The sequence below is a fragment of the Urocitellus parryii genome, chromosome 3 (assembly GCF_045843805.1).
Source record: "Urocitellus parryii isolate mUroPar1 chromosome 3, mUroPar1.hap1, whole genome shotgun sequence".
NCBI classification, from domain to species: Eukaryota; Metazoa; Chordata; class Mammalia; order Rodentia; family Sciuridae; genus Urocitellus; species Urocitellus parryii.
Window position 1 is genome coordinate 100,184,845 of NC_135533.1, and position 27,800 is coordinate 100,212,644.

Here is a 27,800-nt window from a genome sequence, read left to right on the forward strand (position 1 = left end):
TCCTAGCAACACGGAAAGCTGAAGCAGGAGGATCACAATTTTAAGGCCAGCATAGGCAACTTGCCAAGACCCTGACTCAAAATAAAAAAGGAATAGTGAATGTAGTTCAGTGGTAGAGTGCCCCTGGATTCAATCTCCAGTACCACAAAAAAAAAAAAAAAGAGAGAGAGACTCTAGAAGGGGTCTTGGGACCTTTTTTATTTTTGTAACTTATCTCTAAAAGGAAATTATTTGTAAATATAAAGATTAAAAAGTTAAAATTAGGGGCTGGGATTGTGGCTCAGCGGTAGAGCGCTTGCCTAGCACAGGCAGGACCCGGGTTCGATCCTCAGCCCCACATAAAAATAAAGGCATTGTGTTGTGTCCATCTACACCTAAAAAAAAATTGATATTAAAAAAAAGTTAAAATTAATAGCGGATAGTTACATTTGGGTAACAGGACATTCAACTATTTTGGTCTTATTTGTATTTTTTAATAATAGCAAGTATTAATTTTATAAAACTAATAGAGCTATTAAAATTATAATGATTCAGGGTTGGGACAGATGAGACAAATGGGTGCCAAAAAAAGACTTGATAACATGGTGTCCTGAAAAAATAATTCTTCCAAGAGTGCATATTTTATATGTGAGTCTGTGGCATAGAGAACAGGCCTCAGGCCCCTTGAAGAAGGCATAGAGCACCTCCCTAAACACCCATTCAGTTGCTCAGCAAGACAAAAGTTTTGTATTAAGTACGTCCTCCCAGAGGAACTTTTAGAACCTTTCGTTGTTATTCCAGCATGTTCCTTGGGGTCTCCTTCTCTACCCAGAGGCTTCTGCCACCCACTTAAGATGGTCCCAATAGCTAAAGGTTTCCTGTGTGCATGGCCATCTTAGCCATTATAGACAGAGCATTAAAAAAATTTGACTTCATCAAACCTTGATGCTGATAAAAATACAAGTTTTTCATTGCCTTCTCTTCACTTGTCTGCAGAAAACATATTACATATTGCTTTGTAACATGAAAAACACCAAAAGTAACCTTAAAAAAGGAAAACAGCATGACAGGTTAAAAATAGTTCCATAGAGGGGAAGCTACAAGCCTGGCCCTGAGGCTCCAGGATGCTGCCAGAGAATGTCAGGTAGGGAGAGAGCAGACGACAGGTTTTTACAGCCCAAGATGCCAATAACAGGCCTCCTAGGCTGGACACTTGTCCCCAAGACATGCCTTCCAGATAGTGCCCTGGACAGGAGTTTAACTTCACCCCTTTCCATCCCACGTGAGAAAGTGGCAAAGCCACAGGGATGATCTTGAGTTTGTGCTAATTTAGAAAAGAGTTCATATTTGCAAATTCTATACTTTATTCTTGCTCCCAAACTGCTTGCAACCCATCACAACTGAAATGCACAAACCATGATTTGTGGATCCATCACTGCTCCTGAAAAATGGGGGAAACTGGAGGCAGAGCCAAGTGTCTAATGATTCTTATTTTACAACTTTACTACACATATGCATGATATCTTTGAATACTTGTACTGGACTAAATTGTGTGTATCCTCAAAATTCTTATGTTGAAGTCCTCATCCCAATGTGGCTATATTTAGACATGAAGCTTTTAGGTAATTAAGACTAAATGAGGCCACGAGGCCATGAGGCCCTCATGTGATGAAATCAGTGTCCTATAAGAGAAGGGCTCACTCTCGCTCTCTCTGAAAATGCACAGAGAAAAAGACATGATTAGAAATCCTATCTGCAGTACCTTGATTTGGGACTTTCAGCCTCCAGTACTGGAAAACGTAAATCTCTCTGTGTAAGCCCCCAGTCTGTGGTACTTTAGAGGGCAGCTCAAGCAGACTAATTCAATACCCAAAATCTACTTTGCAAGGTGGAAAGCAGGGCTCAGAGAGATGTGGCCAAGGGATCTGCCCACATCACCAGAGTTAGGACCCAAATATCTGAATATCTGGTTCTCTTCTAGTTCATTATCTTTTTTTTTTTTTTTTTTTTTTGCAGTGTTGAGGATCAAACCCAGGACTCAGTGTATGCTAGGCAAAAGATCTACCACTAAGCTATACCCTCAGTCCTAGCTCATTATCTTTAAGGCTTTAAGGCTCAAGAAGGTTTGAGATAATTTCTAATGATAGCTAATAATTTCAAAAGTTATACAAAGAGTCAGTCTGTTAACCCTAACTCCAGCCCCATTTTGTGCAGTGGGCATTGTAGCCTTAGGCATCTTCCCATCTATACTATAGGCAGAGTTGAATTAGGATGGCAAAATACTAATAGGTCCTAGACACAGGCAAGGGAGCTTTTCTGCAAAGCAGTTTTTGCAAATTACTAATATCATTAATTTTTTAATTCCAAAAATAATATAAATGTAAAATATTGAAAAGTATCATGCTTTTGCTCTCTTTCCTATCATACTTTCAAAAACTATCCCTACATTAATCTGTCCTTCCCTCCTTTCAGTCCACTGATGCTACTCTAGGACATCTGTTAACTGATACACTGCATTCTGTGTGCTCCATCTGACTCCCTCCTTAGTAGCTGTGTAGTTTCAGTCTTCTCTTGAGACTCACTCTGGCCCTACACTCTTTTTTCTTTATTAGTATATTTTTATCTCTACATATTCTACTTTCTTACTCACTTAACTGATCATGAATATTTTCCCATATCCTTAGCAACTCTGAAAAACTTTCAACTTTTAATACTAGAGGTAATTTTTAAAGGGTAAATGTTTTCTTTCCTCTCTCTTTTTTTCCCTTTGTATTGAGAATTGAATACAGGGGCATTTTACCACTGAGCTACATCCCCAGACCTTTTAATTTTCCTATTTGAGAAAGGGTTTCACTAAGCTGCTAGGGGTCTAAGTGGGTCTCAGTAATTGCTGAGGGTGACCTCTGACTTGTGATCCTCCTGTCTCAGTCTCTCACATCACTGGGACTAAAGGTGTGTACCCCCATGCCAGCAAGGGTAAATATTCTCTTACCAGTATTCAAAATACATGTTTAGGTGGCCCCAAAATGTGGAGATAAAGTCACTTTCTAGAGGTGAAAAATGAATCCATAGGTTTGCAAATGAGCTCCATCATTTGCAAAAGTAATCTAACCCTGTCTTAGAGGCTAGTCTATAAATAGCTTTAAAAAAAAAAAAAGAAAGAAAGAAAAGAAAAAGAAAACAGCAGAGCATACGGCACATACTTGTAGTCCCAGCTACTCAAGTAGACTGAGGCAGGAGGATCATTTATGTCCACCAGTTTGTGGATAATGCAGTATAACATCTATCTCAAAAATAAATAAATAAGGGACTGGAGTTGTGGCTCAGTGGTGGAGTGCTTGCCTAGCATGTATGAGGCCCTGGGTTTGATCCTCAGCACCATATATGAATGAACAAATAAAGTAAAAAATCCATTGGCAACTAAAAAATATTTTAAAATAAATAAATAAGCAAGCAAGCCAGCCAGCCAGGCACAGTACTTCTATAACCCAGAGACTCAGAAGGCTAAGGCAGAAGGATCCCAAGTTCAAGATCAGCCTCAGCAACTGAGACCCTGTCCTAAAATAAACAATAAAATGAGCTGGGGATGAAACTTGGTAAACAGACCCCTGGCTTCAATTCTCAGTACCAGAATAAAATTAAATAAACAAACACACACCTACATTCATACACACACACCAAAACAAATCCTCTCAAGCCTCTAGGGTGTGCCTTCCAGGGGCACCTCCTAGCACAGACATCTCTCCAGGGCAGAAGTGACTTGACCTTCAGTGTCCTCAGCTCTTTCTCACAGTGTTAGGAAGTAGACCTACTAGTTTATTCCAGATTGGCTACCGGATGAAAACCCTGAACATTGCCAGGATACAGATGGAATCCACCCATAGACCTACCTCTATTGTGACTGGCACGAAGTGGTCTTATTTCTATTTCTGGCAAGTCTACAATGGCTCACCTTTCTCTTTCACCTCTCAAAAGTTAGTTTTGAAGCAAAACTAACTTTCCTAGTCTCTTTTTCTTGTTTTTCCCTTTCCTTTCTTTTTCTTATTTTATTTATGTTTTTCTAATTTTCCAACAGAATTAACTGGGGAGCTTTTGTACCAATACCTGGAGTTTCTGATTCAGAGACCTGGGTGTTTAATGAATAAGAAATTATCGGGGGCTGGAGATGTGGCTCAGCGGTAGCGCGCTCGCCTGGCATGCGTGCGGCCCGGGTTCGATCCTCAGCACCACATACCAACAAAGATGTTGTGTCCGCCGAGAACTAAAAAATAAATATTAAAAATTCTCTCTCTCTCTCTCTCTCTCTCTCTCTCTCTCTCTCTCTCTCTCTCCTCTCTCACTCTCTCTTTAAAAAAAAAAAGAAAAAGAAATTATCTATTGGAGTTGGGTGTGGTGGCACACACCAGTAATGCCAGTGACTCAGGAGGCTGAGACAAGAGGATCACAAGTTCAATGCCAGCCTCAGCAACTTAGTGAGGCCCTAGTCAACTTAGCAAGACACTCTCTCAGAATAAAAAATGGATATGTATGTAGGTAAGTAGGTCTGAGGACATAGCTCAGTGGTAAAGCATCCCTACGATCAATCCCCAGGATGGATGGATGGATAAACAGATGAACAGATGGATAGAAAGAAAGAAAGAAGGAAAAGAAGAGGAGGGGTAGAAAGGGGAAGAGTAGGAAAGGGAAGAAAAGAAAAGAATCCATTGGACACTGGGATAAGCCACACCTTTGTTTTTCTGCTGATCTGCCTCAGAGCAGACAACCCCTGGACAATGCCCATCAATGCCATGCACAAACAGGGTAAAACTGTGAGCAGGCCCAGGTCTTGTCTCACATCAACCACTGATTACCAGCAACAACCATGGCTTCTTCACTGGGTGATGCCAAAAGACAAGACAGTACCTAGAAAAACAACTGTCCCAGATGAGCACTAGATGAGCATTGGTACACTGTCACCCTATCATGATAACAGATGACACACCTATAAATACTTACAAAAATGTAACTGACAATAGGTTATAAACTGCTTTGGATAATAAAGAGCAACTTCATTTTTGAGGTTAGATGTAAGACTTTTCAAGTCCCCTTCCCTTTCTGCTCTACATCTGGTGGGATGACAAGAAAGCCTGAGGTTCCTTCTTTGATGCTGGCTGGGGACCCTCACTCAGTTACCACCCTAAACCAAAGCAAAACTCCAAGACAGCTGCTCTGCCCCAAAAGTCTCACTCCTTTTAGCAATAAATCTTTTTAAACCTTTGGGTATATGTTGTGGGTTGAACTGGATGCCCCAAGTCCCAACTCTGGTACTGTGAATGTGACTCTACTTGGAAACAGGATCCTTGCAGATGTGATTAGTTAAATTTTAAGATAAGGTGATATAGGCTGGGCCTCTAATGCAAAAACTAATGCCCTTTTAAGAGGGAAATCTGGATACACAGAAAGAATGCCATGTGACAACAGGGCTAGGCTGATGTAATGCATCTACAATCCAAGGAAAGTCAAGGATTGCCAGAAGCCAGAGAGAGAGGTCTGGGGCAAAAACCCCTCAGAATCTCCAGAGAAAAACAAGTCATGCTAATCTCTTTGTTTTGACTTCCAGAGCTGTAAAAGAATAAACTACTACTTCTTTTTTTTAGCCACCTAGTCTGTGGCACTTCTGACAGCAGCCACAAGAAACTAATACCAACCGTGTGTGTGGCTTGACAGATGTATTATTAGCTTCTACCTCTGTCTTCACATGCCTTTCTCCCGTGTGCCTCTTTTCTGCTTCTTATACGGACACCCATCAAGTTACCCTAGAAACCAGCCTAATCCGGTATAACCTCATTTTAACTAATCACATCTATAAAGACCCTATTTCCAAAAAGGAACACATTTAGGACTTTAACATATCTCTTCAGGGGGACACAATTCAATACACAATGATATCTAGGATAAATCTGGGGTAGGGACATCCCACCTATAAAAGGCAACTCTGAAAGGCTTAAAGCTTGCTGTGTAAGCTAGGTGCAGTGGCACACGCCTGTAATCCCAGCAGCTTGAGAGGCTGAGGCAGGAGGATTTTGAGTTCAAACCCAGCCCCAGCAACTTAGAGAGAGCTTTAGCAACTTAGAGAGGATTTTAGCAACTTAGCAAGACCCTGTTTCTAAATATAAAAAAGAGGTGGTGATGTGGTTCAGTGCCCCTGGGTTTAATCTTTAGTACAAAACAAACAAACAAACAAACAACAAAAAAAAAAACTTGCTGTGCAGCAAAGGAATGGCTGAGACAATGTACAATATACATGAAAAGATCCTATCAAGTGACACACAGGAAGGACAAGGAGGTGCCAGATAAAATAACACTGCCTACTAGAAGAGGAGGCAGAGTGACCACCTGAACCCTAAGGCCATAATCATCTCAACACCCCCAAACTGAGAGATTTCTGAGGAGAGAAATAGTTCTAATAAGCCACCAGTCTTTGTCAAGGTTTCCACGGCATGTAAGGCTCACCATATGATAGGAAGTGGAACTTTCAAGAGCAGCCCTAATCCTCTAACAGTGTACCCTAGACTTAGGTTGGAGAGATGAAGAATCCCTCATTGCACAAACACTGCATAACACAGATGCTAATCCATAAAATGAGGTTTGCTATCCTTGGCCTGCATAGCTCATGAGGTTGCTACAAGGATCCAAAGAGATTACATCTTAAGCAAGTCAATGTTCTCTTGGATTTACCCCACATGGATTTACTGCTTGGAACCTTTCTAGGAGTTTGGGATATAAAGGTGAAGGGCAGAAATGCCTGACACTTCACTTAGCTCAATGAGACAAGGAGAAATTGACAATGAGTAATACCAAAAACAAACTAGAAGATGTTAAGTGCTTAGAAAATAGAAAGCAGGCTAAGTCACAGTGGGGTGCAGGCATGAGAGGGTAAAAGCAGATGTTGTATTGTGGGATGGTCAGAAGGGACCATGTAAGCACAGGCTTTAGAGGCACAGCCCAGAAAAGGCCCCAAGTTGCTCAGAGGTTGGCAGGGAGACTGAATTTCAGAGGCCACAAAGAAGACTCTGGCTTTTATTCTTCAGGACAGAAGAGCCATCACTGGCTCTGAGTCAGGGTAACAGGCCTGTCTGTGTCACTGGCTGAAGACTGAGACCTGGCCAGCAGCCCTCGAGGTGATAGCACATGGCTAGGCCCTCAAGGTGTCTATGAAGTGAAATCCTCAACACACAAGACAGAGGGTGTGAGAAAGACAGAGGACACAGGTTAAATCCAAGATTTTAGACTCAATCAGTTGGTCCTATCTCCATTGGCCACGGTTGTGGGTAAAGCAAGGCAGAGGGGATCATGAGCAAATCAGCACTGACATGCTGACACAAACCAGCCCCTACCTCCCATTTGCCAACATGAGCTGGAAGGGGCCTGGAGTCCAGGAGAGTCAACATCCCACTGTAACTGGGGAAACCACTGGCAGGAATTTTCCCAAAGACATAGACTCTAAAGCTCCTCCACACCAAGGTTTAGCTACAACAAAGATAAGAATCGATTTGCATTTTAGCCAGACATGGTGGTATGCACCTACAATCCTAGTGACTCAGGAAGGAGGCTGAAGCAGGAGGATCACAATTTCAAGGCCAGCCTCAGCAATTTAGCAAGATCCTATCTCAAAATAAAAAATAGGGGCTAGGGTTGTAGCTCAGTGGAGGAATGCTTACCTAGCATGTGTGAAGCACTAGGTTGGATTCTCAGCACCACATTAAAATAAATAAAATAAAGGTATTATATCCATCTATAACTAAAAGCAAAAAATAAAAAGAACAGGGGCTATAGCTCAGGGGTATTGCACTTGCATAGCATGCACGAGGTCCTGGATTCAATTCTTAGTGCTGTTAAAAAACAAAACAAAACAAAAAACCTAACAACTTTATAAAAAGCTATAATGAAGAGAATATAAAACAGATCTCAGTCTCTGACCCATATAGCAGTATTGTTCCTGGTGTGCAGGTAGCCTGGACACTCAGTCTCTAGGTGCAAATCCTTAAAAGGAAAGATTTGTCTCTGAATTATTCCATTCTAGGTTTTTTGTTTGTTTATTTTTCTCTCTCTCTTTTTGTAAAGCCACAATTGAAGGTATGGTCTGCTTGGTTAACACAGCTTCTTACTCTGGGAACCCACATGAGCACATCCTTACTTCTGCTTCACTCAGAGGGTATGAGGAGAAGCTGCCTGTGCTCTTGAAGAACAAAAACTACAGAATCCAACCTTTTTGTCTGTGCCTTGGAAACCAAATTTAAACCAACAGTAATAATCCTGAATAGTCATTGTTATGGTTTGTATCTGAAATATTCCCCAAAAGCTCATGTGTTAAAGGCTTGTCCTAATGCAGCAGTGTTCAAAGGTTGAACTTTGGGAAATGATTGTATCATGAGGGCTCTGACCTCATCAATGAATTAATTCATTAATAAATGAAGTTACAGTTTAAATTTTTTTTTAAAGAGAGAGAGAGAGAGAGAGAGAATTTTTTAATATTTATTTTTTAGTTTTCGGCGGACACAACATCTTTGTTTGTATGTGGTGCTGAGGATTGAACCCGGGCCGCACGCATGCCAGGCGAGCACGCTACCACTTGAGCCACATCCCCAGCCCCATGAAGTTATAGTTTAATGAACTTTTAGGAGGTGGTAGAAACTTGAAGAGATAGGACCTAATTGGAGAAACTCAGTCACTGGAGGCACATCTCTGAATGGTTTACTTTGTCCTCAGACCCTTCCTCTCTTTCTCTGTCTCCTGTCTGCCATGAGGTGAGCCACTCTGCTCTTTCACATGCTCCCTGCCATTGATGTTCTGCTTCAACACAGGCCCAGGAGCAATGGAACCAAGTAACCATGGACTGAAACCCCTGAAACCATGAGCTAAAATAAATCTTTCCTCTTTTAAGTGATTTTCTCAAGTATATCATCACAGCAACAAAAACTTAATAACAGTTATTTTGCATCAAGTTTTTTTTACCTTAAACTGTTGAGCTGGGCCTCAGTGTCTTCATCTATGTAAAGGGGATAATAATAGTACCTACTGCATAGGGTTGCTGTGAAGATTAGCTAACATATGTAACAAGCACTCAGTACAGGCCTGTCAACATACTTTTTGGAAATGGACTGGATTTAAATTTAAAAGAGCATTTCCTAGGACTGGAAAGTCCCTTTCCTGGAGGTTCTAGGTAAGAGACCCTCCCCTGAGCTTAGGGGTGCCCTTCTGTTTCAGGTCAACTGCTTGGATGTTCTACCGAAGCCCTGATTAAGTGAAGCTTGAAGGGCTGCTCTATAGAACCAGTGCTGCCTCCACCCCTGAGAGACCTCCCGGTATACCAATATGAGAATTCTAGATTTGCAATGAAAGCCACTGCAAGGCCTCAGCTCTGCAGGCAAAACTATGTCCCTTCCACACAGACCACAGCCCTGATGGATTTCTCCAAGAGCAGGTTAAATCTTGTTCAAGCTCTCTAGTACTTTCTCCTCAAAGTGTGGTATATAAGCCCCATTCCTCTCTCCTCTACTTGGTCCTCAATCTGGCTCCCTTAGGTCAGTCTAGGCCACAGTGAGAAAGCAAAGCCCTTCCTTCCCTGCAAGATGTTGGTGTTGGACCAGGCATGGTGTTACATATCTGTATGCCCAGTGACTTTAGAGGCTGGGCCAGCCTCAGCAACTTAGCAAGACCCTCAGCAACTTTGTGAGACCCTGTCTCAAAATAAGAACTGGGAATGTAACTCAGTAAAAAAGTGCTCCTAGGTTCAATCTTCAATAACTACCCCCCCCAAAAAAAAAAGAAGATACCTGTGTTGGGAGAGAACCTTCCTAGATAAGAAGGACAATAGGTTAAAATAAGCTTTAAGTATTTTTAAATGTCCAATGAATGTTAATAGGAGTGCTTTAGTTACCAAGGCAGATGAGTCCTTGAGAATTCCAATGGATGGTGATGTTGCTCAGGGGAGTGGGCATGAGGTCTCCAGTTAAGGTTATAAAGGACAAGCAAGTAAGACAAGGCCAAAAGAAATGTCAAGGAAGGCTGGAAAGAAGAAAAAGAAGGGGAGGGGAGGAAAGAAGAGATGGAAAATAAGAAGGGAAGGAGTGAGTGAAAGGAAAGAGGAGAGAAGGAAGAAAAAGGTAAGAGGAAGGGAGACGGGCTCAGTTCAGGTACCCTCCCTCCTCAGGCACTGGCTCTGGGTCTACAGAGAACCACTGGCTTTGGGTTTATGTCCAGTGATGGCTTTACACAGTCTTGAATTCAATCAGTTCCCTCATCTACTACCATGAGTCTTACTTCTCCCTAGCTCCACTCAGAGCCCACGCTTCCTCCGCCCAAGCTTCCTCCCCTGAACTTGACATCTTTGACACTCCCACATCTTCTCTTCTTTCCTCAGCCTGAGCTCCTTCCTTCCCAGACAGACCTCATTCCATGTGTGGGAAAATTTCAGTATAACAATGACCATATTTTCTGCAAATGAGAAGTTGAGGAGTATAAGTTCATTTATGTGGATCAAATGTTACTGGTGGAATGTAGTTGGTTAGAACTTGATATTACCAATCAGATCAAACAAATTGGACTGGGATGAGGTTTCTAGAGAATGGGTGAATGAAAATGTCATGTTTCCTACTCTTTGGGCTCATGTCATGTATAGGGAGGTATGAAGAACCCTTAAAAAAAATCTGGTGGTAAAGGGGAAAGTGGTACAGTTTTAGAGATAATTTGTTAGTGTCAATTTAAAAACAGGCAAGATCTCTGACCACAAAGTCCAATTCTCTGCATCTGCTACAGATGTCTAGAGGGAGACAGAGGATGGGCAGCATTAGACAAAACTGTAAATATTCTTAACTAAATAATATAACCATGCCACAGAATATTATATAACTGACAACAATTAGGTAGATCTGTTTCTTGTTCTGACATTCAAAGAACTTCAAGGCATACTGTTGAGTGAATAAAGCAAGCTGCAGAACAGTATGATAGCACTTACATAAAAACAGAGTAAAGAAAAAACATGATATGTAAATGCAAAGGAAAAGTCTGTCAGGTAGTCCAACCACAGATGGGAAACAGAGAAGGACTCTTATTTCTGTAAGGCTGTCTCTCTAAGATTAACAGAATATTTAAAAATACAGTAGTTCTCTCTTATCCCTAGTTTTGCTTTCCATAGCATCAGTTATCCATGGTCATTTTCAGTCTAGAAATGTTACATGGAAAATTCCAGAAATAAATAATTCCTAAGTTTTAAATTTTGTGCTATTCTAATAGCATGATGAAATCTGCTGTCCAGCCCTGTCACACCCAGGACATGAATCATCTTTTTTCCCAGTGTATCCATGATCTATATACACTACCCATCAGTCATTTAGTAGTCATTTATCAGATCAGCTATGTCACAGCTTGTGTTCAATAGCCCTTACTTCATTTAATAATGGTCCCAAGTCACAAACTTTTATTCTAGTATATTATTACAAATGATCTATTTTATTGTTATTGTTGTGAATCTCTTATTGTGCCTAGTTCATAAATTAAACTTGATCACAAATTAAACTTTTCATAGGTATGTACGAAAAAAACATAGAATTTTATATTAGCCACTGTTTCAGGCATTTGCTGAGGATCTTTCAATGACTCCTACACAGATATAGTTATACATGGACACAATATCTTTATTTTGTTTATTTATTTTTATGTAGTGCTGAGGCTTGAACCCAGTGCCTCACATGTGTGAGGCAAGCACTCTGCCACTGAGCCACAACCCCAGCTCCTATACACCAGTAATTTAAGAGTGGTGGTATAGTCACAAGCAGTAGTGCACACCTGTAGTCCCAGTGACTTGAGAGGCTGAGGCAAAAGGATCACAAGTTTGAGGCCAATCTTGACAACTTAGCGAAACTGTCTCTAAATACAAAATTTAAAGAGAGCTGGGGATGTAGCTCAGGGATGAAGGGCCCTAGGTTTGATCCTCAGTACCACAGGGGGAAGAAAAAGGGGTAATGGTCTAGAGAAACCTGGATTAAATTTGATTTTTATTTTCTGTCTTATACATTTTATGTTACTCAAATTATCTACCAATAAAATCTGAAAAATGTCTATACTTTGTATAGGTAACCCAGGTTTATTAAAGGAACTTGAGGAGCTATATCTAGTGCACAGACAGAAATGAAAATCTGGGAATTCAGGATGGATGGTTAGGGATTGTTAGGGATAAGAACACCTTTGAGAATCTGATGAAAGCCAAAGAAGCTTCCAGGAAAAATATACACCATACCTAACACTACACACAATTTCAGGGAACACAGAAACAACCCCAGAAACCCACCTATAAATCATGGACCAACAGTTAAAGCTACAGAAATAGGCTGAGCATGGTGGCACACAGCTGTAATCTCTAAAACACAGAAGGTTGAGGGAGGAGGAACATAGTTTGAAGATAGCCTGGGTAACTGAGCAAGACTCTGTCAAAATAAAAAAAGGGTTAGGGATGAAATGAAGCTCAGTGGTAGAATGTCCCTGAGCCCTGAGTTCAATCCACAGTAACACTTAAAAAAAGAGAGAGAAATAAAAACAGATCACAGAACCCAAGGAAACACCAACAATGAAAAAGCAAGCAGAGAAGGCAATGTTAAGCAAGGCAAGGAAAGGAGATTTAGGCAGTTGTAGAAAGGGCAGGGAAGGGCAGATAAGGAACAGGGATGGTGGGAGCTGGGTGAGTGTTATGTGTTCAGGAAAGGCTAGCTGGTGGCAGGGGGGGTGAGCATTATGTGTTTTCTGCCCCTCTGCCTACTCCATATTGCTTCACATGGTTTCTCCCAGAGCTCAACACCACGATATGGGCAAGAAAGGCCCTTCAGCAATTAGTAAGACAATGAGCCCAGAGTCTGGCCCTGCCACCTCCTCTGGCCTTGTCTCCACACAAAAGGCTGTGGGTCATTTCTCAAACACACCTTTTTCTTTAACACAATGCCTGACACATTCAAAAGCTCTGCAAAAATGCTTAAGATTTCTTCTTTCTTTCTTAGCTCTCTCATGGACCCTATCAATAAAAAACAATGGATTTGGAAACCCCTGCATAAACACTTCAGTCAGAATTCAACTTTTCTCCTACCTCTGCCCTATATTTCTGGATTTGCTTCCCCCAACACCTACTGCAGTAGGTTTGATGATTGTAATCAGCTGACTAAGACAGGCCAGGGGTCTCAGGAAGCACTGTCCCTATAAGGAGACACTTGGGAGTCATGTCTGGAGATGTGCTTCATGCAGGCCACTGGACTGAGCCAAATTACTCAGTCTAGCTCAGGTCTCATTTGTAAGAGATGTGCATTGTATATCCAGTAATAAGCACATAGTTTTCCTCCATAAAACAAAATGAAGAATACTAAAGGTTTTGTGACCTCAGTTTTGCAATGTATACTCCTCATAAAATTAAAAATTACTACACACTGCAGATTCTGGGTCACAAATAGCTCGAACCACACATATTGAATGTCACTTACAACAGGGGCATAGTTTAGGCCCAACTGGCTCACAGAATTACCAGCCCAACATTGTTATCCTCTGATCCAAGTCTAAAAAGTAGTGTGCTTAGGAACCAAGTGCACCATGATTTTTTCAAAGCTTCATGACAATTCTACACAGGCTCAGTCACCCACATGCTGACTCTAGGAGGCCCTGCCTTGCACTTTCTTGACAAGTGGGACAGGAATGCAGAGGGACCTTGAACTCCTGAGTCAATCAACCTGGCCTTCCTAGGGATGGGCCACTGCTTATCCTATTTATGAGCTCAAAGTACTGGGTACAGAGCTGGCAGTGAAAAGGCCAGGTCCCAGTAGTGATTGCTGCTCCCAAGCCTAGAAAAACAGTGGGCCTGCAGCTAGAGTCTGTAGGCCTAGATTCAAGTTCAGCTTGCTTCATGCAGGCCACTGGACTGAGCCAAATTACTGTCTAGCTCAGGTCTCATTTGTAAGAGACACAGCATCCCTATCTTCAACCTACAGGTCTCCCAGCAGCTGTAAAGATGTATAACACAGAAGGCTGTGGGTCATTTCTCAAACACACCTTTACAGTGCACTGTAAAGATGTATAACATGAATTGCTACCATTGCTACTGGGTCTAAGACCCTCTGAATGATTGGCAATAGTCAAAGAAGAATTTTACCAACTAATGGGATGACCTTGAGACTAATTTTCTGCCTCTGTAAAATGAAGGTGTTTGATTAAATGCCAATCTCAGATTTCATGTCCAGCAAAACTATCAAAAAGGTTATAATTAATTCTGAGTTTTATTTTCTCAAGTGCCAAAAAAATTACAAACTATATGTGTCACCATCATTTCCTAAAAGAAAGAACATTAACAAAAATAAATAAAAAGGTAATATGAGAATTATATCAACCACCCTAAGCAGGCCGGTGGGTGCCGGCTGGACGGATGAGACGCCAGGCCGGCTTTTCAGCTCTGGGCAAGGATAGGGCTGTCTGTCTGCCCTGCCATCCTGGGACACCCTAGGAACATCCTAACGACAGCGACACCGAACCTCAGCTTCCAACGCAATCAAGTTCAAACGCCAGAAACGCAGACGCCAGGGGCGGGTGAGCCTCCCCGAGGCCTCTGCGAAGACCCGCATCCCGATTCTCCGACGCGACCCCAGTACCAAACCCTTTCCACGTCACCCAGACCCTCAGGCCTAGTGCTCCGACCCCTGCCCACAGCCCGCGGCTGTTCTGGTCACCCCCACCCCGACCCGGCGCCACGACCCTGGCCCGGCCGCGTCCGCCCAAGGTCGGCGGGGAGGCCGAGTCCGCGGTCCGCGGACCTGGAAGGAGGGAACGCCGGGGCCGCGTCCGAGGCCAAGTCAGGACGTGGGTACAAAACACCGGTAGCTCGGGGCCCGGCCCCCGCTGGGCCAGCGCCCCGCGCGAGGTGGCGGCGCGGCCCAAGGCGGCACTCACCCGGGAGACGCCATGAACGCGGAGGCCTCACGCTCCCGCCTCCTCCGCTGCTCGCACGGCCGCGGCGGGCGCCGGGGAGGGGCCTCGCAGCCGCGCCCGCCCCGCTCCGCATCGCGCGGGGCTCCGGGCGGAGGGCAGGCGGCGGCTGGCGAGGGAGGGGACGGACTGACGGCCGACTGGCCGAGGTGCGGAGAGTGAGCCTGGGCCAGCACAGCCCCACCCTACTGCCTCCCACCTGCTCTGTCCCGGCCCTAAGGTGCCAGGCTGCACCTTCGGTGCCGAACCTGCCTGAGGACCTGTCCCAGGCCACGAACTGGCTCCAGGACCTGGGGGAAATCTACACTTCTGCGTTTTGAGTTTAATTTACTAAGAAAAGCCTTTTTTTCCGAATCTCTGTTATTGTTATTAAGCAAACCAACAACTTTCTACTTCTAACTTGCAGGGCTATTTTTGAACGTGTTTCTGGCCTGTTAACCCTTGCAAAAGACGTAAATTCACACTGTGAAGCTCTAAGGAATATTCTTTATATTGTATTAATAAGCACTATAATGAACCTGGAACTCCAGCAGTGGGGTTTTTTACACCCTCACCCACAAGCTATGAGTATTTGGACACATAAAATTTTGAACCTCAGCATTTTCTGCGTTGTCACATTAAATATTATTAAAAATTATTATTATTTATTTTATGAAGTATACAAGACAGCAAAGCAGTGTTTAAAAGTCTTCTGGAGCCAGAATACCTGGATTGGAATCTGAGATCCATTAATAATTAGGAGCTAGAACTTCTCCGGGGCCACAATTCCTCCTTTGAAAAACAGGGGTATTATGTCCTATCTTCTCTTTGAGGATTAAATGAGTTCATATTTGTATGGGATTAATATGTTGCCTGGTACAAGGTTTCATTCTGTCCTGGGAGAATCCATTCAATGTTTCTTAGCCTTGTCCTCTTCAATAAAATAGTAGCTCACAGTTGCTACCATTTTAAGTGGTAGCAACCACGAAGTTCAGAGGACAATTAATGATCTGTAAATGGGAGCTGAAACAAAGCTAGAGGGATTTTGGGGACCCAGATTAGGGATAGATACAGTGAGGAAGAGTTTGGGGAGTGGGCAATCCTAAATGGATTTGATTTAAGGCAGTAATGATTGCCGCTGGAGGTCAGATTAATTTTATTTGTATTTATTTGTTTGATTTTTGTGGTATTAGAGATTGAATCTAGAGGCCCTCTACTACTAAGCCACACTCCCAAGCCCTTTTTATTTCTGAGACAGGGTCTGCCTAAATTGAAGAGGCTGGCCTTGAATTTGTGAGTCTCTTGCCTCAGTCCCCTGAGTGGCTGGGATTACAGGTGTGTGCCACTATACCTGACAAGGAAGTTGTTTTCTAAAAATCATTTGACCACTAGGCCTGAACCTAGGTTCAATCCCCAGAACCCAGGACATTGTGCATGCTAGGCAAGTGCTTTACCATGGAGCTACATCCCCAGTCCTGTATTACTTAATATTCTGGAAACCAACAATTATTTTTGTTTATAATATTTTTAGTTGTAGATGGAGACAATACCTTTATTCATTTATTTTTTAATGTGGTGCTAAGGATCTAACCCAGTGCTTCAAATGTGCTAGGCAAGCACTCTACTACTAAGCTACAAGCCCAAGCCCCAACAGATTTTTATTATGTTTATTTATTTTTTTGAGACAGGTCTCGCTAAATTGTCCAGGCCAACCTCAAAACTTTCTCTTTTCCTATTTTGAGGTTAGCCTAGACAATTTAATGAGATCTGTCTCACTAAAAGTACATAGGAAAAGTTAGGTCACATTCACTCCACTGTTCTTCCCTTATCCCAACCTTTTTCCCTCCCTCTCAATCCCCTTCATCTAGTCCACTGATCTTTCTTCTACTTTGATAGAATCCTTCCCACTCACCCTTTTCCTCCCCCAAACCTTCCCCCCCACCCTTTTCCTTTCCCTCTTTTTCCCTTCTATTTTTTTTTAATTTGTTCTAATTAGTTATACATGAGTAGAATGCTTTTTGACACATTGTACACAAATGGAGCACAACTTCTTCTCATTCCTCTGGCTGTACGTGGTGCAGAGTCACACCAATAGTGCAGTCATTACATGTATATAGGGTAATATTGTCTGTCTTATATTACAGACTTTCCCATCCCCACAGCCCCACCCCTCCCCTCACTCCTCTCTGAACAATCCCAAATTCCTTCATTCTTTCCTACCTGTCTCCCCACTTTGGATCAGCATCCACTTATCAGAGAACACCTTCGGCCTTTGACTTTTGGGGATTGGCTTATTTCACTTAGCATAATGTTCTCTAGTTCCATCCATTTACTTGCAAATGCCATAATTTCATTTTTCTTTCAGGCTGAGTAATATTCCATTGTGTATATGTACCACATTTTCCTTACCCATTCATCTGTTGAAGGGCATCTAGATTGATTCCATAATTTAGCTATTGTGAATTGAGCTGCTGTAAACATTGAGGTGGTTGCATCACTGTAGTATGCTGATTTTAAGTCCTTTGTGTATAAACCGAGGAGTGAGATAGTTGGGTCAAATCGTGGTTACATTCCAAGTTTTCTGAGGAATCTCCATAATGCTTTCCATAATGGTTGCACCAGTTTGTAGTCCCACCAGCAAGGTATAAGTGTACCTTTTCCCCTACATCTTCATCAACATTTATTGTTGCTTATATTCTTGATAATTGCTGTTCTGACTGGAGTGAGATGAAATTTTATAGTTAGTTTTGATTTGCATTTCTCTAACTGCTAGAGATGATGAACATTTTTTCATGTGTTTGTGGATTGATTGTATATCTTCTTCTGTGAAGTGTCTGTTCAGTTCCTTAGCCCATTTATTGATTGGGTTTGGTTTTTTGGTGTTAAGTTTTTTGAATTCTTTATATATCCTGGAGATTAGTGCTCTACCTGAGGTGTATATGGTAAAGATTTTCTCCCATTCTGTAGGCTCTCTCTTCATGTTATTGATTGTTTCCTTTGCTGAGAAGAAACTTTTTTAGTTTGAATACATCCTGTTTATTGATTCATAATTTTACTCCTTGTGGTTTAGGAGACTTGTTAGGGAAGTCAGATCCTAAGCCGACATGATGAAGATTTGGGTCCAATTTGTCTTCTATTAGGCCTAAGTTCTCTGTTCTAGTGCATAAGTCTTTGATCCACTTTGAGTTAATTTTTTGTTCAGGGTGAGAGATGGAGGTTTAATTTCATTTTGCTACATATGGATTTCCAGTTTTCCCAGCACCATTTGTTGAAGAGGTTATCTTTTCTCCAATGTATGTTTTCGGCACCTTTGTCTAGTATGAGATAACTATATTTATGTGAGTTTGTCTCTGTGTCTTCTATTTTGTACCATTGGTCTACATGTCTATTTTGGTACCAATACCATGGTGTTTTTGTTACTATTGCTCTGTAGCATAGTTTGAGGTCTGGTATTGTGATACCTCCTGCTTCACTCTTCTTGCTAAGGATTGCTTTGGCTAGTCTGGGTCTCTTATTAGTTTTCCAAATGAATTTCATGATTGCTTTTTCTAGTTCTATGAAGAATGTCCTTGGGATTTTAGTAGGAATTGCATTAAATCTGTATAACAGTTTTGGTAGTATGGCCATTTTGACAATATTATTTCTGTTATCCAAGAGCATGGGAGATCTTTCTATCGTCTAAGGTCTTCTTCAATTTCTTTAGTGTTCTGTAGTTTTCATTATACAGGGTGAGAGTCTACCAACCAGCTTCTTGGTTGGTAGGCTTTCACCTTTCTAGTTTGATTGATTCCCAATTTTTTTATACTATCATAAATGGGGTAGTTTTCCTAATTTCTCTTGCAGTGGATTCATTGCTTATGTATAGAAATGCATTTGATTTATGGGTATTGATTTTATATCCTGCTACTTTACTGAATTCATTTATTAGTTCTAGAAGTTTTCTGGTGGAATGTTTTGGATATTCTAAATATAGAATCATGTCCTTGGCAAACAGCAATGGTTTTGAGTTCTTATTTTCCTATTTGTAATTTCTTTCCTCTGATTGCTCTGGCTAGAGTTTTAAGGACCATGTTGAATAGAAGTGGTGAAAGAGGGCATCCCTGTCTTGTTCCAGTTTTTAGAGGGAATGCTTTCAATTTTTCTCCATTTAGAATGATGTTGGCCTTGGGCTTAGTCAATAGCTTTTACAATGTTGAGGTATGTTTCTACTATCCCTAGTTTTTCTAGTGTTTTGAACATGAAGATGTGCTGTATTTTGTCAGATGCTTTTTCTGAATCTATTGAGATAATCATATGATTCTTGTCTTTAAGTCTATTGATATGATATAATATGTTTATTGATTTCTGTATGTTGAACCAACCTTGCACCCCTGGGATAAACCTCATTTGATCGTGGTGCACTATCATTTTAATGATTTTGTATATGATTTGCCAGAATTTTATTGAGAATTTTTGTGTCTATGTTTATCTGGGATATTGGTTTAAAGTTTTCTTTCCTTGATATATCTTTGTCTGGTTTTGGTATCAGGGTGATATTAGCCTCATAGAATGAGGGTTCCCTCCTTTTCTATTTCATGGAATAATTTGAAGAGTATTGATATTAGTTCTTCTTTGATGGTCTTCTAGAACTTGACAGAGAAACCATCTGGTCCGGGCTTTTCTTGGTTGGTAGGCTTTTGATGGTGTCTTCCACTCACTGCTTGAAATTGATGTTTAAATTGTGTATGTCCTGATTCAGTTTGGGTAGATCATATGTCTCTAGAAATTTGTCAGTGTCTTTGAGATTTTCTATTTTATTGGAGTATAAATTTTCAAAATAGTTTTAATTATCTTCTGTATTTCAATAGTGTCCATTGTGATAATTCCTGTTTCATCACGAATTTTAGTAATTTGAGTATTCTCTCTCCTTCTCTTCATTAGCATGGCTAAGGGTTTATCAACTTTATTTATATTTTTTCAAAGAACCAACTTTTTTGTTTTACCAATTTTTAATTGTTTCTTTAGTTTCAGTTTCTTTGATTTCAGCTCATTTTAATTATTTCTACTTTTGGTCTTCTTTTTCTAAGGCTTTGAGTTACACCACATTTATTTTTTGACTTTTTATTCTTCTTAACAAATGAGCTCAATGCAATGAACTTTCTTCTTAGTACTTTCATAGTGTCCCAGAGATTTTGATGTCTTATCAGTGTTCTCATTTACCTCTAATAATTGTTCTATCTTCTCCCTGATGTCTTCTGCTATCTATTGTTCATTATAGCATATTATTTAGTCTCCAGGAGTTGGAGTAGCTTTTATTTTTTATTTTACCATTGATTTCTAATTTTATTCCATTATGATCTGATAGAATGCAGGTAATACCTCTAATTTTTTTTTTTCTGAGAGGTGCTTTGTGGCATAACGTATGGTCTATTTTAGAGAAGGACCCATGTGCTGCTGAGAAGGTGTATTTGCTCAGTGATGGATGAAATACTCTATATATGTCCATTAAGTCTAAATCATTGATTGTATTATTTAGTTCTATAGTTTGTTTAGTTTTTGTTTGGAAGATCTATCCAGTGGTGACAAAGGTGTGTTGAAGTTACCCAGTATTATTGTGTTGTGGTCCATTTGGTTCTTGAAATTGAGAAAGGTTTGTTTGATGTACTTAGATGCTCCATTTTGGGGGACATAAAAATTCATTATCGTTATATCTTGTTGATTATGATTTTTTTAAGCAGTATGAGATGTCCTTCTTTATCCCTTCTGACTAACTCTGGTTTGTAGTCCACTTTGTGAGTTCACTTAGAGTCCCACTTCCACTTTATGAGGATAGAAACCCCTGCTTGTTTACACAGTCCATGTGAGTGATATGTTTTTCCCAACCTTTCACCTTCAGTCTGTGAATGTCTTTTCCTAGGAAGTGAATCTCTTGAAGACAGCATATTGTTACTTTTTTTAATCCAATCTGCCAGTCTCTCTTTTGAATGATGAGTTTAGGCCATTAACTTTCAGATTATTATTGTGATTTGTAATTCCCAGTCATTTTGGGTTTTTTTTGTTTTTTAATGTGACTTAGTTTCTCCTTTGATTGACCTCTCCTTTGTGTAGCTCCTCCCTTTGTTAGTTTTCAGTGTTCTTGTATTTTTTTTTCAATTTCTCCTCATACAATATTTTGCTGAGAATGTTCTGTAGGGCAGGCTTTTTAGTTGTGAATTCTTTTAACGTTTGTTTATCATGGAAGGTTTTTATTTCATCTTCAAATCTGAAGCTTAATTATGCTGGGTATAGTTTTCTTGGCTGGCATTCATTTTCTTTCAGAGCTTGATATATGTTATTCCAGGGCCTCCTGGCATTGAGGGTCTGGGTTGAAAAATCAGCTGAAATCCAAATTGGTTTCTCCTTATATGTAATTTGAGTTTTTTTCTCTCATATCCTTTTTAAAAATTCCATCATTATTCTATATGCTAGTCATTTTCAGTATAATGTACCTTGATGTGGGTCTGCTGTAACTTTGTATACTTGGTGTCATGTAAGCCTCTTGTACTTGATTTTCCATTTCATTCTTTAAATTTGGGAAATTTTCTAATATTATGTCTTTAAAAAGATTGTGTATTCCTTTGGTTTGTACCTCCAGGCCTTAATCTATTCTGATAAATCTTAAATTTGGTCTTTTCATGATATCCCATATTTCTTGGAAGTTTTTTTCATGGTTTCTTACCATCTTCTCTGTGCGGTTGACTTTATTTTCAAGAGTGTATATTTTGTTTTCATTGCCTGAGGTTCTGTCTTCTAAGTGGTCTAGTCTGTTGATGATACTTTCCACTGAAACTTTAATTTGTTTTTTTGTTTCCTTCATTTCAAGTATTTCTGCTTGATTCCTTTTTATAATCTTTGCCTCTTTATTGAAGTGATCTTTCACTTCTTATATTTTGTCTCTGATACCATGCTTTATTTTGAAAATCAGCCTACGTATCTTCTAAACTCCTTCTCTGACATTTCCTCTACTGTGTTGTCTATTGATTCTATTGTTGAAACATCTTGGTTTGTTTGAGGCACTTTGTTCCCTTGGTTTTTTTTTTCATGTTGTTTGTGTGTCTTCCCATTTAGTGGTATGGATCTGAGGCAGAACAGTTTCTACCCTGTAGTCTTATAGTGTTCCTGAAGGCTTCCAGTATCTCATCTTTAAGGGAGAAACTAATATGAACAGTACCCAATGCAAACAATATACACCTTTAAACTAAATAGCTCCTATCAAGGCATCTACAGTTTTTTTGCCATAAACAGAAATGATGTGTTCAATTATTATCAACAAGATAAACAGTAAGTTTGCTAAAAAGGTTTACCGTTTCTAACGATGGACAATGAGGGAACATAAGTAGTGTGATAGACAATGAGGGAACATAAGTAGTGTAAGATGTGATGTTTTTGAGGGAGAAGGAGAGAAGATAGAGGTAAAAATTTATAGTAAGAAAAAGGAGGAATTAAGAGGTTGGCTATTAGTATGAAAGAAGTGAGCAGAGAATCCAGGGAGACAGGTGAGAGAAAAAATATATACAGATTTTTTAAAAAAAAGTAAAGGGGCTGGGGATGTGGCTCAAGTGGTAGTGCACTCGCCTAGCATGCATAAGGCACTGGATTCTATTCTCAGCACTACATAAATATAAAATAAAGATATTGTGTCCACCTAAAACTAAAAAATAAATATTAAAAAAGTAAAAATATAAGGATACACAACAAAACTGTAGTATACTATTCAGACATCCCATCCCTCAATAAATTGATGCATGAAAGATATTGTATTCAAAGATGGTAGAGATGTGAGAGTGCAAAAGAAAAAAAAGGAAAGTTTCGATGTAATTGAATGATATCTTCTGTTGACTTTTAAAAATTTTCTCAGCTTCCTTTCTCCACTTATTGGTGTTGTCTGAAGTTTAATGATAGCTCCAGTCTGGTGGGTGCCTGACTGGTTGGGTGGGTAAGCTGATAGCAAGATGCTCTCACACCCTCTTTCAGGATACCCACCTGTTGTAGCCAGCCTCTTTGTCCCTGAGTACTTCAGGACTCAATAAGCTGGAGAGAGTCTGGTTTTCTCCAGTTTCTCCAACCTGAGCTCCCCCCAGGGAACTGCCCCTAGTCTCCAGCTTTCCACAAGGCGTGCTAGACCCAGACTGGCCCATTCAAGCCCAACTACAATCTGACGGACCTGTTGTCAGATTCCCCAGGGTCTGCCTTGCTGCAGTCCCAAGATCTCAATGCCATTTCAACTTGCAGAGAGACCACCAGGGATGCACTCACACAAAGGAGCGACCTTACCAAAAAGCAGCCAGATGGTGGCCACTAGCACACCCAGCAGAAAGACCTCAGGTGCAACAGACTTGCAGGTATCCTGACAACATATCTCCAGGCCCTGGTTGGTGTCCCCAGACTGAGGTGGCCACGCCCCCAGACTGCTGCAAACCTGCAGGCCCTGGCCAGTGTCCCAAAATGGTGGCAGCTACATGTAACCTGCAGGTACTGTGACAGTGGACTTCCAGGCAGCAGGGGGCAGTGGGCAAGCTCATGGCAGGTGATCCACAGGTGCACGTTGGGATCCGAAAGTGCTCATCGGGCTGCAGGCAAGTAAGAGGCAGGTAATGGGAAAATGGCTGACGATAGGCAATAGTCATGAGCAATCTATGCTCAAAAGGCAGGTGATATGCTGGTAGACAGTGGGTGATCATGGCAGACAAAGAGTAGGTAAACAGCAGGGGATCAGTGGGTGGCAACAACTGCTTTGTAGAGAAAAAACACTTGTTGATTTTTGGTTTTATTTGTTGTACTTTAGGAGTCATGTTAAGGAAGTCAGTTCCTCTGTTTGAATCTCAAGTCATGGAGCAACAAGGAATGCAACCTCCTTCCAGTCAACTATCTTGGATCTCCCCCCTGCTTTTAACCCTTTTTATTTGGACTAGCTTCTGCATATCAGAGAAAACATTCAAATTTTGACTTCTTGGGTCTGGTTTATTTCACTTAGCATGAAAGTCTCCAGTTTCATCCATTTTCCAGCAAAAGTCATAATTTCATTCTTCTGTATGGCTAAGTAATACTCCTTTGTGTACATGTAGCACATTTCCTAATCCATTCATCTGTTGAAGGGTACCTAAGTTGATCCCATAGCTTGGCTATTGTGAATTCTGCTGCTATAAACACTGATATGGCTGTGTCTCTATAGTATGCTGATTTTATTTTTCTTTTAATCTATTTATTTTTTGGTACCAGGGATTGAACCCAGGTGCACTTACCCACTCAGCCACATCCCATGCCCATTTTACTTTTTATTTTGAGACAGGGTCTCACTAAGTTGCTTAGGGCCTCATTAAGTTACTGAGGCTGGCTTTGAACTCATGATCTTACTGTTTCAGACTCCTGAGTTGCTGGGATCATAGGCTTGTGCCACCGTGCCCAGCTAGTATGCTGATTTTAGATCTTTTGGATATATACTGAAGAGTGGGATAGCTGGGTCATAGGTTGTTTCATTTCTAGTTTTTTGAAGAATCTCTATACTGTTTTTCCAGATTGTTTGTGCTAATTCGCAGTCCTAATAACTATGTATGAAATATCTTTTCCATACATCCTCGCCAACACTTATTATTTTTATTCCTCATTATTGCCATTCTGATTGAAGTAAGATGAAATCTCAGTGTAGTTTTGTTTTGCATTTCCCTAATTGTTAAAGATGTTGAGTATTTTTTCATGTAAATATATGGCCATTTGTATTTCTTCTTTTGAGAATTGTCTATTTAGTTTTTTTGTCCATTTATCAAAATTTTTTTGGTGTTTTTTTGAGTTCTTTATATATTATGGATGTTAATGTCCTCAGGAACAGGTGGCAAAAATCTTCTCCCATTCTAGCAGTTGCAGAGTTTCCAGTCTAATTCCTAGGTCTTTGATCCACTTTGAGTTGACTTCAGTGCAGGGTGTGAGACAGAGGTCAAGAAAGGGGTCTTTTACATATGACTTTCCAGTTTGCCCTGCACCATTTATTAAAAAGGCTATCTTTCCTCCTATGTATGTTCTAATACCTTTATCTAGTACGAAGTAACTCTTTTTATGTAGGTTTGTCTCCTATTCTATTCCATTGGTCTTCACATCTGTTTTGTCCCATCCTTCATTAGATTAATTACAAAGTTTTGAGTTGTTTTTTTTCTTTTCTTTTTAGGTTATTGTGAATGGGTTAGTACTCCTGAATTTTTTTTTGGATTGATAAGCACCTTGCCATTGCTGAGGCTGGCTTTGAACTCACAATCCTCCTGTCTCAGCATCCCAAGCTGCTGGGATTATAGGCATATGCCACCCTGACCAGAGATATTTCCTTTATCACCTCCAATTTTATTTGAGTCCTCTTTCTCTGTATTTTGGTTAATTTGGCTAAAGATTTATCAATCTGGTTTATCTTTTCAAAAAACCAACTCTTTATTTCATTGATCCTTTGTATTATTTTTTATTCTCCATTTCATTGATTTTGGCTCTGATTTCAATTACTAACTTCTACTGATTTTGGTGTTGATTTGTTTGTCTTTTTCTAGGGACTTGATACGTAATGTTGAATTATTTTTTGTAAAGTATGAACTAAGGCTATAAATTTTCTTCTTAGAACTGCCTTTATGCTGTCCCAAGGATTTTGATATGTTATCACTATTCTCATTTGTAAGAATTTTTTTTATTTCTCCCCTGATTTCTTCTGCTATCCATTCCTCATTCAAAAGCATACTATTTAGTTCCCAGGTATTAGAGTGATTTTTTTTTATCTTATCGTTAATCTCTAACTTCACTCTATTCTGATTTCATAGGATGAAGAAATTATCTCTATTTCGTTGTATTTGCTAAGATTTATAATGTGACCTATAATGTGATCTATTTTAACATTTTAAAAATGTTAAGGAATATAAGTTTGCTGAAATTAAATCTTCCTTAAAACATGAGTTTTAGCATCCTACAGCATGGTGGTCCATGGTATATTTTAACAACCCCTACTATTGGACATAAATATTTCTACCAGTATTTCATTACTATAAGGAATGTGGACAAGAAATATACTTGTACCCCAAATGGCCTACACACATACATGATTATTTCCTTAAGCCAAGTTTATAGAAGTTTAATTTCTAGGTCAGTAGTATATTAGCATTTTAAGGCTTTTCAGATACATATATCATCTCTGTGTGTATGTGTTTATACACATACACATATACATAAACATACACAAATTTGCACACATATATACAAATACAAAAATATACAAACACACATACAGATTATCCTCCTGGCACAATCACAAGCTCCGAATGATAGTGCCAGTTTCCCAAAATGCTCTCTATATTTAAAAAAAAAAAAAATCATTGCCAATTTGAATTCCCCACAGAAACAAGCAGAAACAACTAGAAGCCTTCTAGACAATTAGAAGCTCTGGAAAAGTCAAAAATTTACCACAACCAAGCAAACACTCAAGCAAGAAAAAGCTTTAAGAGGTAGGAATGTTTCATGGCATTTTTACTCAAAATATGCATTCTTCACCAGCATGGTGGTAGAGTTGGTCCTAAGCAGATAACAGCCCATTTCCCTTTTCCTCTTTTTAACTGGAGGAAGCATAGCAGATCTTCTTTGCATGCTCCCAGCCCTACAAGGAACCCTAAAGGGAGCCTTCAGGTTGAAATGAAAGGATGCTCACAAGCCAAAGATATAAAGATCTGCAGTGATGATAAATGTACAGGCAAATATAAAAATCAGTATTATTGTAATTTTGGTTTGTAACTCCACTTCTTATTTTCACAGGACTGAGCAAGGTGCAGTGGCTTATACCTGTATTCCCAGCTTCTCAGGAGGCTGAGCAGGAGGACCACAGGAATTTAAGACCAGCCCAGGCAACATTGTGAGACCCCACCCCCCATCTGAAAGAGAGAGAGATAGAGAAAGTGGGGGGGAGGGAGGGAGGAAGGAGAGAAGAAAGGAAGGTAGGTAGGTCAAATGCATAAAAATTATAAATTTAAAATTTAAATCTCAAAAAAGGACAAATGCATAAAAATTATAAATTTAAATCTGTGCTATTAGGGCTGAGCAGGGTGGCATACGCCCATAATCCCAGCTATTTGGGAGCCCAAGGCAAGAGGATAAAAAGTTGGGAGGCCATTCTGGAAACTTAGTGAAAAAAAGGGAAAGAGGGGTACAACACAGTAGTAAAGTACCCCTGGGTTCAATTCTTAATACTGCAATAAATAAATAAATCTATATTGTTGGGTATACAATGTATAGAGATAGAATTTATAACACCAATAATATGAAGGGGGAAGAAAACTGTATGAATGGTTTTTTACTGCAATTGAAGATGTTAGTATGAATTTAAATTAGATTACTATAACTTTAGGATGCTCTATGTAATCACTATGATAATTACAAAAAATATCTGGAGAATATGCAGAAAAGTAGCTGGGCACAGTGGCATAGGCCTGTAATCCCTGAGACTTGGGAGGCTAAGGCAGGTGATCTCAGGTTTGAGACCAGCCTCAGCAATTTAGCAAGGCCCTCAACAACTTAGTGAGACCCTGTCTCAAAATCTAAAAAAACAGGGGTTGGAAATTTAGCTCATGGCAGAGCACTTTTCTAGCACACGCATGGTCCTGGGTTCAGTCCTCAGCTGAACTCAGGATAAAGGACTGGGGATATAATTCAGTGGTAAAGTGTCTCTGCATTCAATCCCCAGTACCCCTCCTCCAAAAAAATCAACAAACTAGGAATAGAAGAGAATTTGCTCAACATGAAAAAGGGCACTTACAAAAAAATCCACAGGGAACATCATACTCATGGTGAAAACTTCCCCCTAAGATCAAAAACAAGAA

General features: G+C 40.2%; 1 protein-coding gene across 4 annotated transcripts in view; it reads right to left on the reverse strand.

The window, feature by feature from the left end:
* Urgcp (upregulator of cell proliferation) overlaps nucleotides 1-27,800 on the reverse strand; it is a 47,246-nt gene that overhangs the window by 13,112 nt on the left and 6,334 nt on the right. Inside the window, exon 1 of one of the 4 annotated variants that reach the window (XM_026410642.2) lies at nucleotides 14,935-15,009. The exons of 2 other annotated variants lie outside the window; for them this stretch is intronic. In XM_026410642.2, coding sequence (XP_026266427.1) covers nucleotides 14,935-14,948 — 14 coding nt within the window. In that variant the 5' untranslated portion in view covers nucleotides 14,949-15,009. Of the gene's footprint in view, nucleotides 1-14,934; nucleotides 15,010-27,800 lie in introns of those variants that run through there. One more of the 4 variants, XM_026410646.2, reaches the window with a different exon arrangement.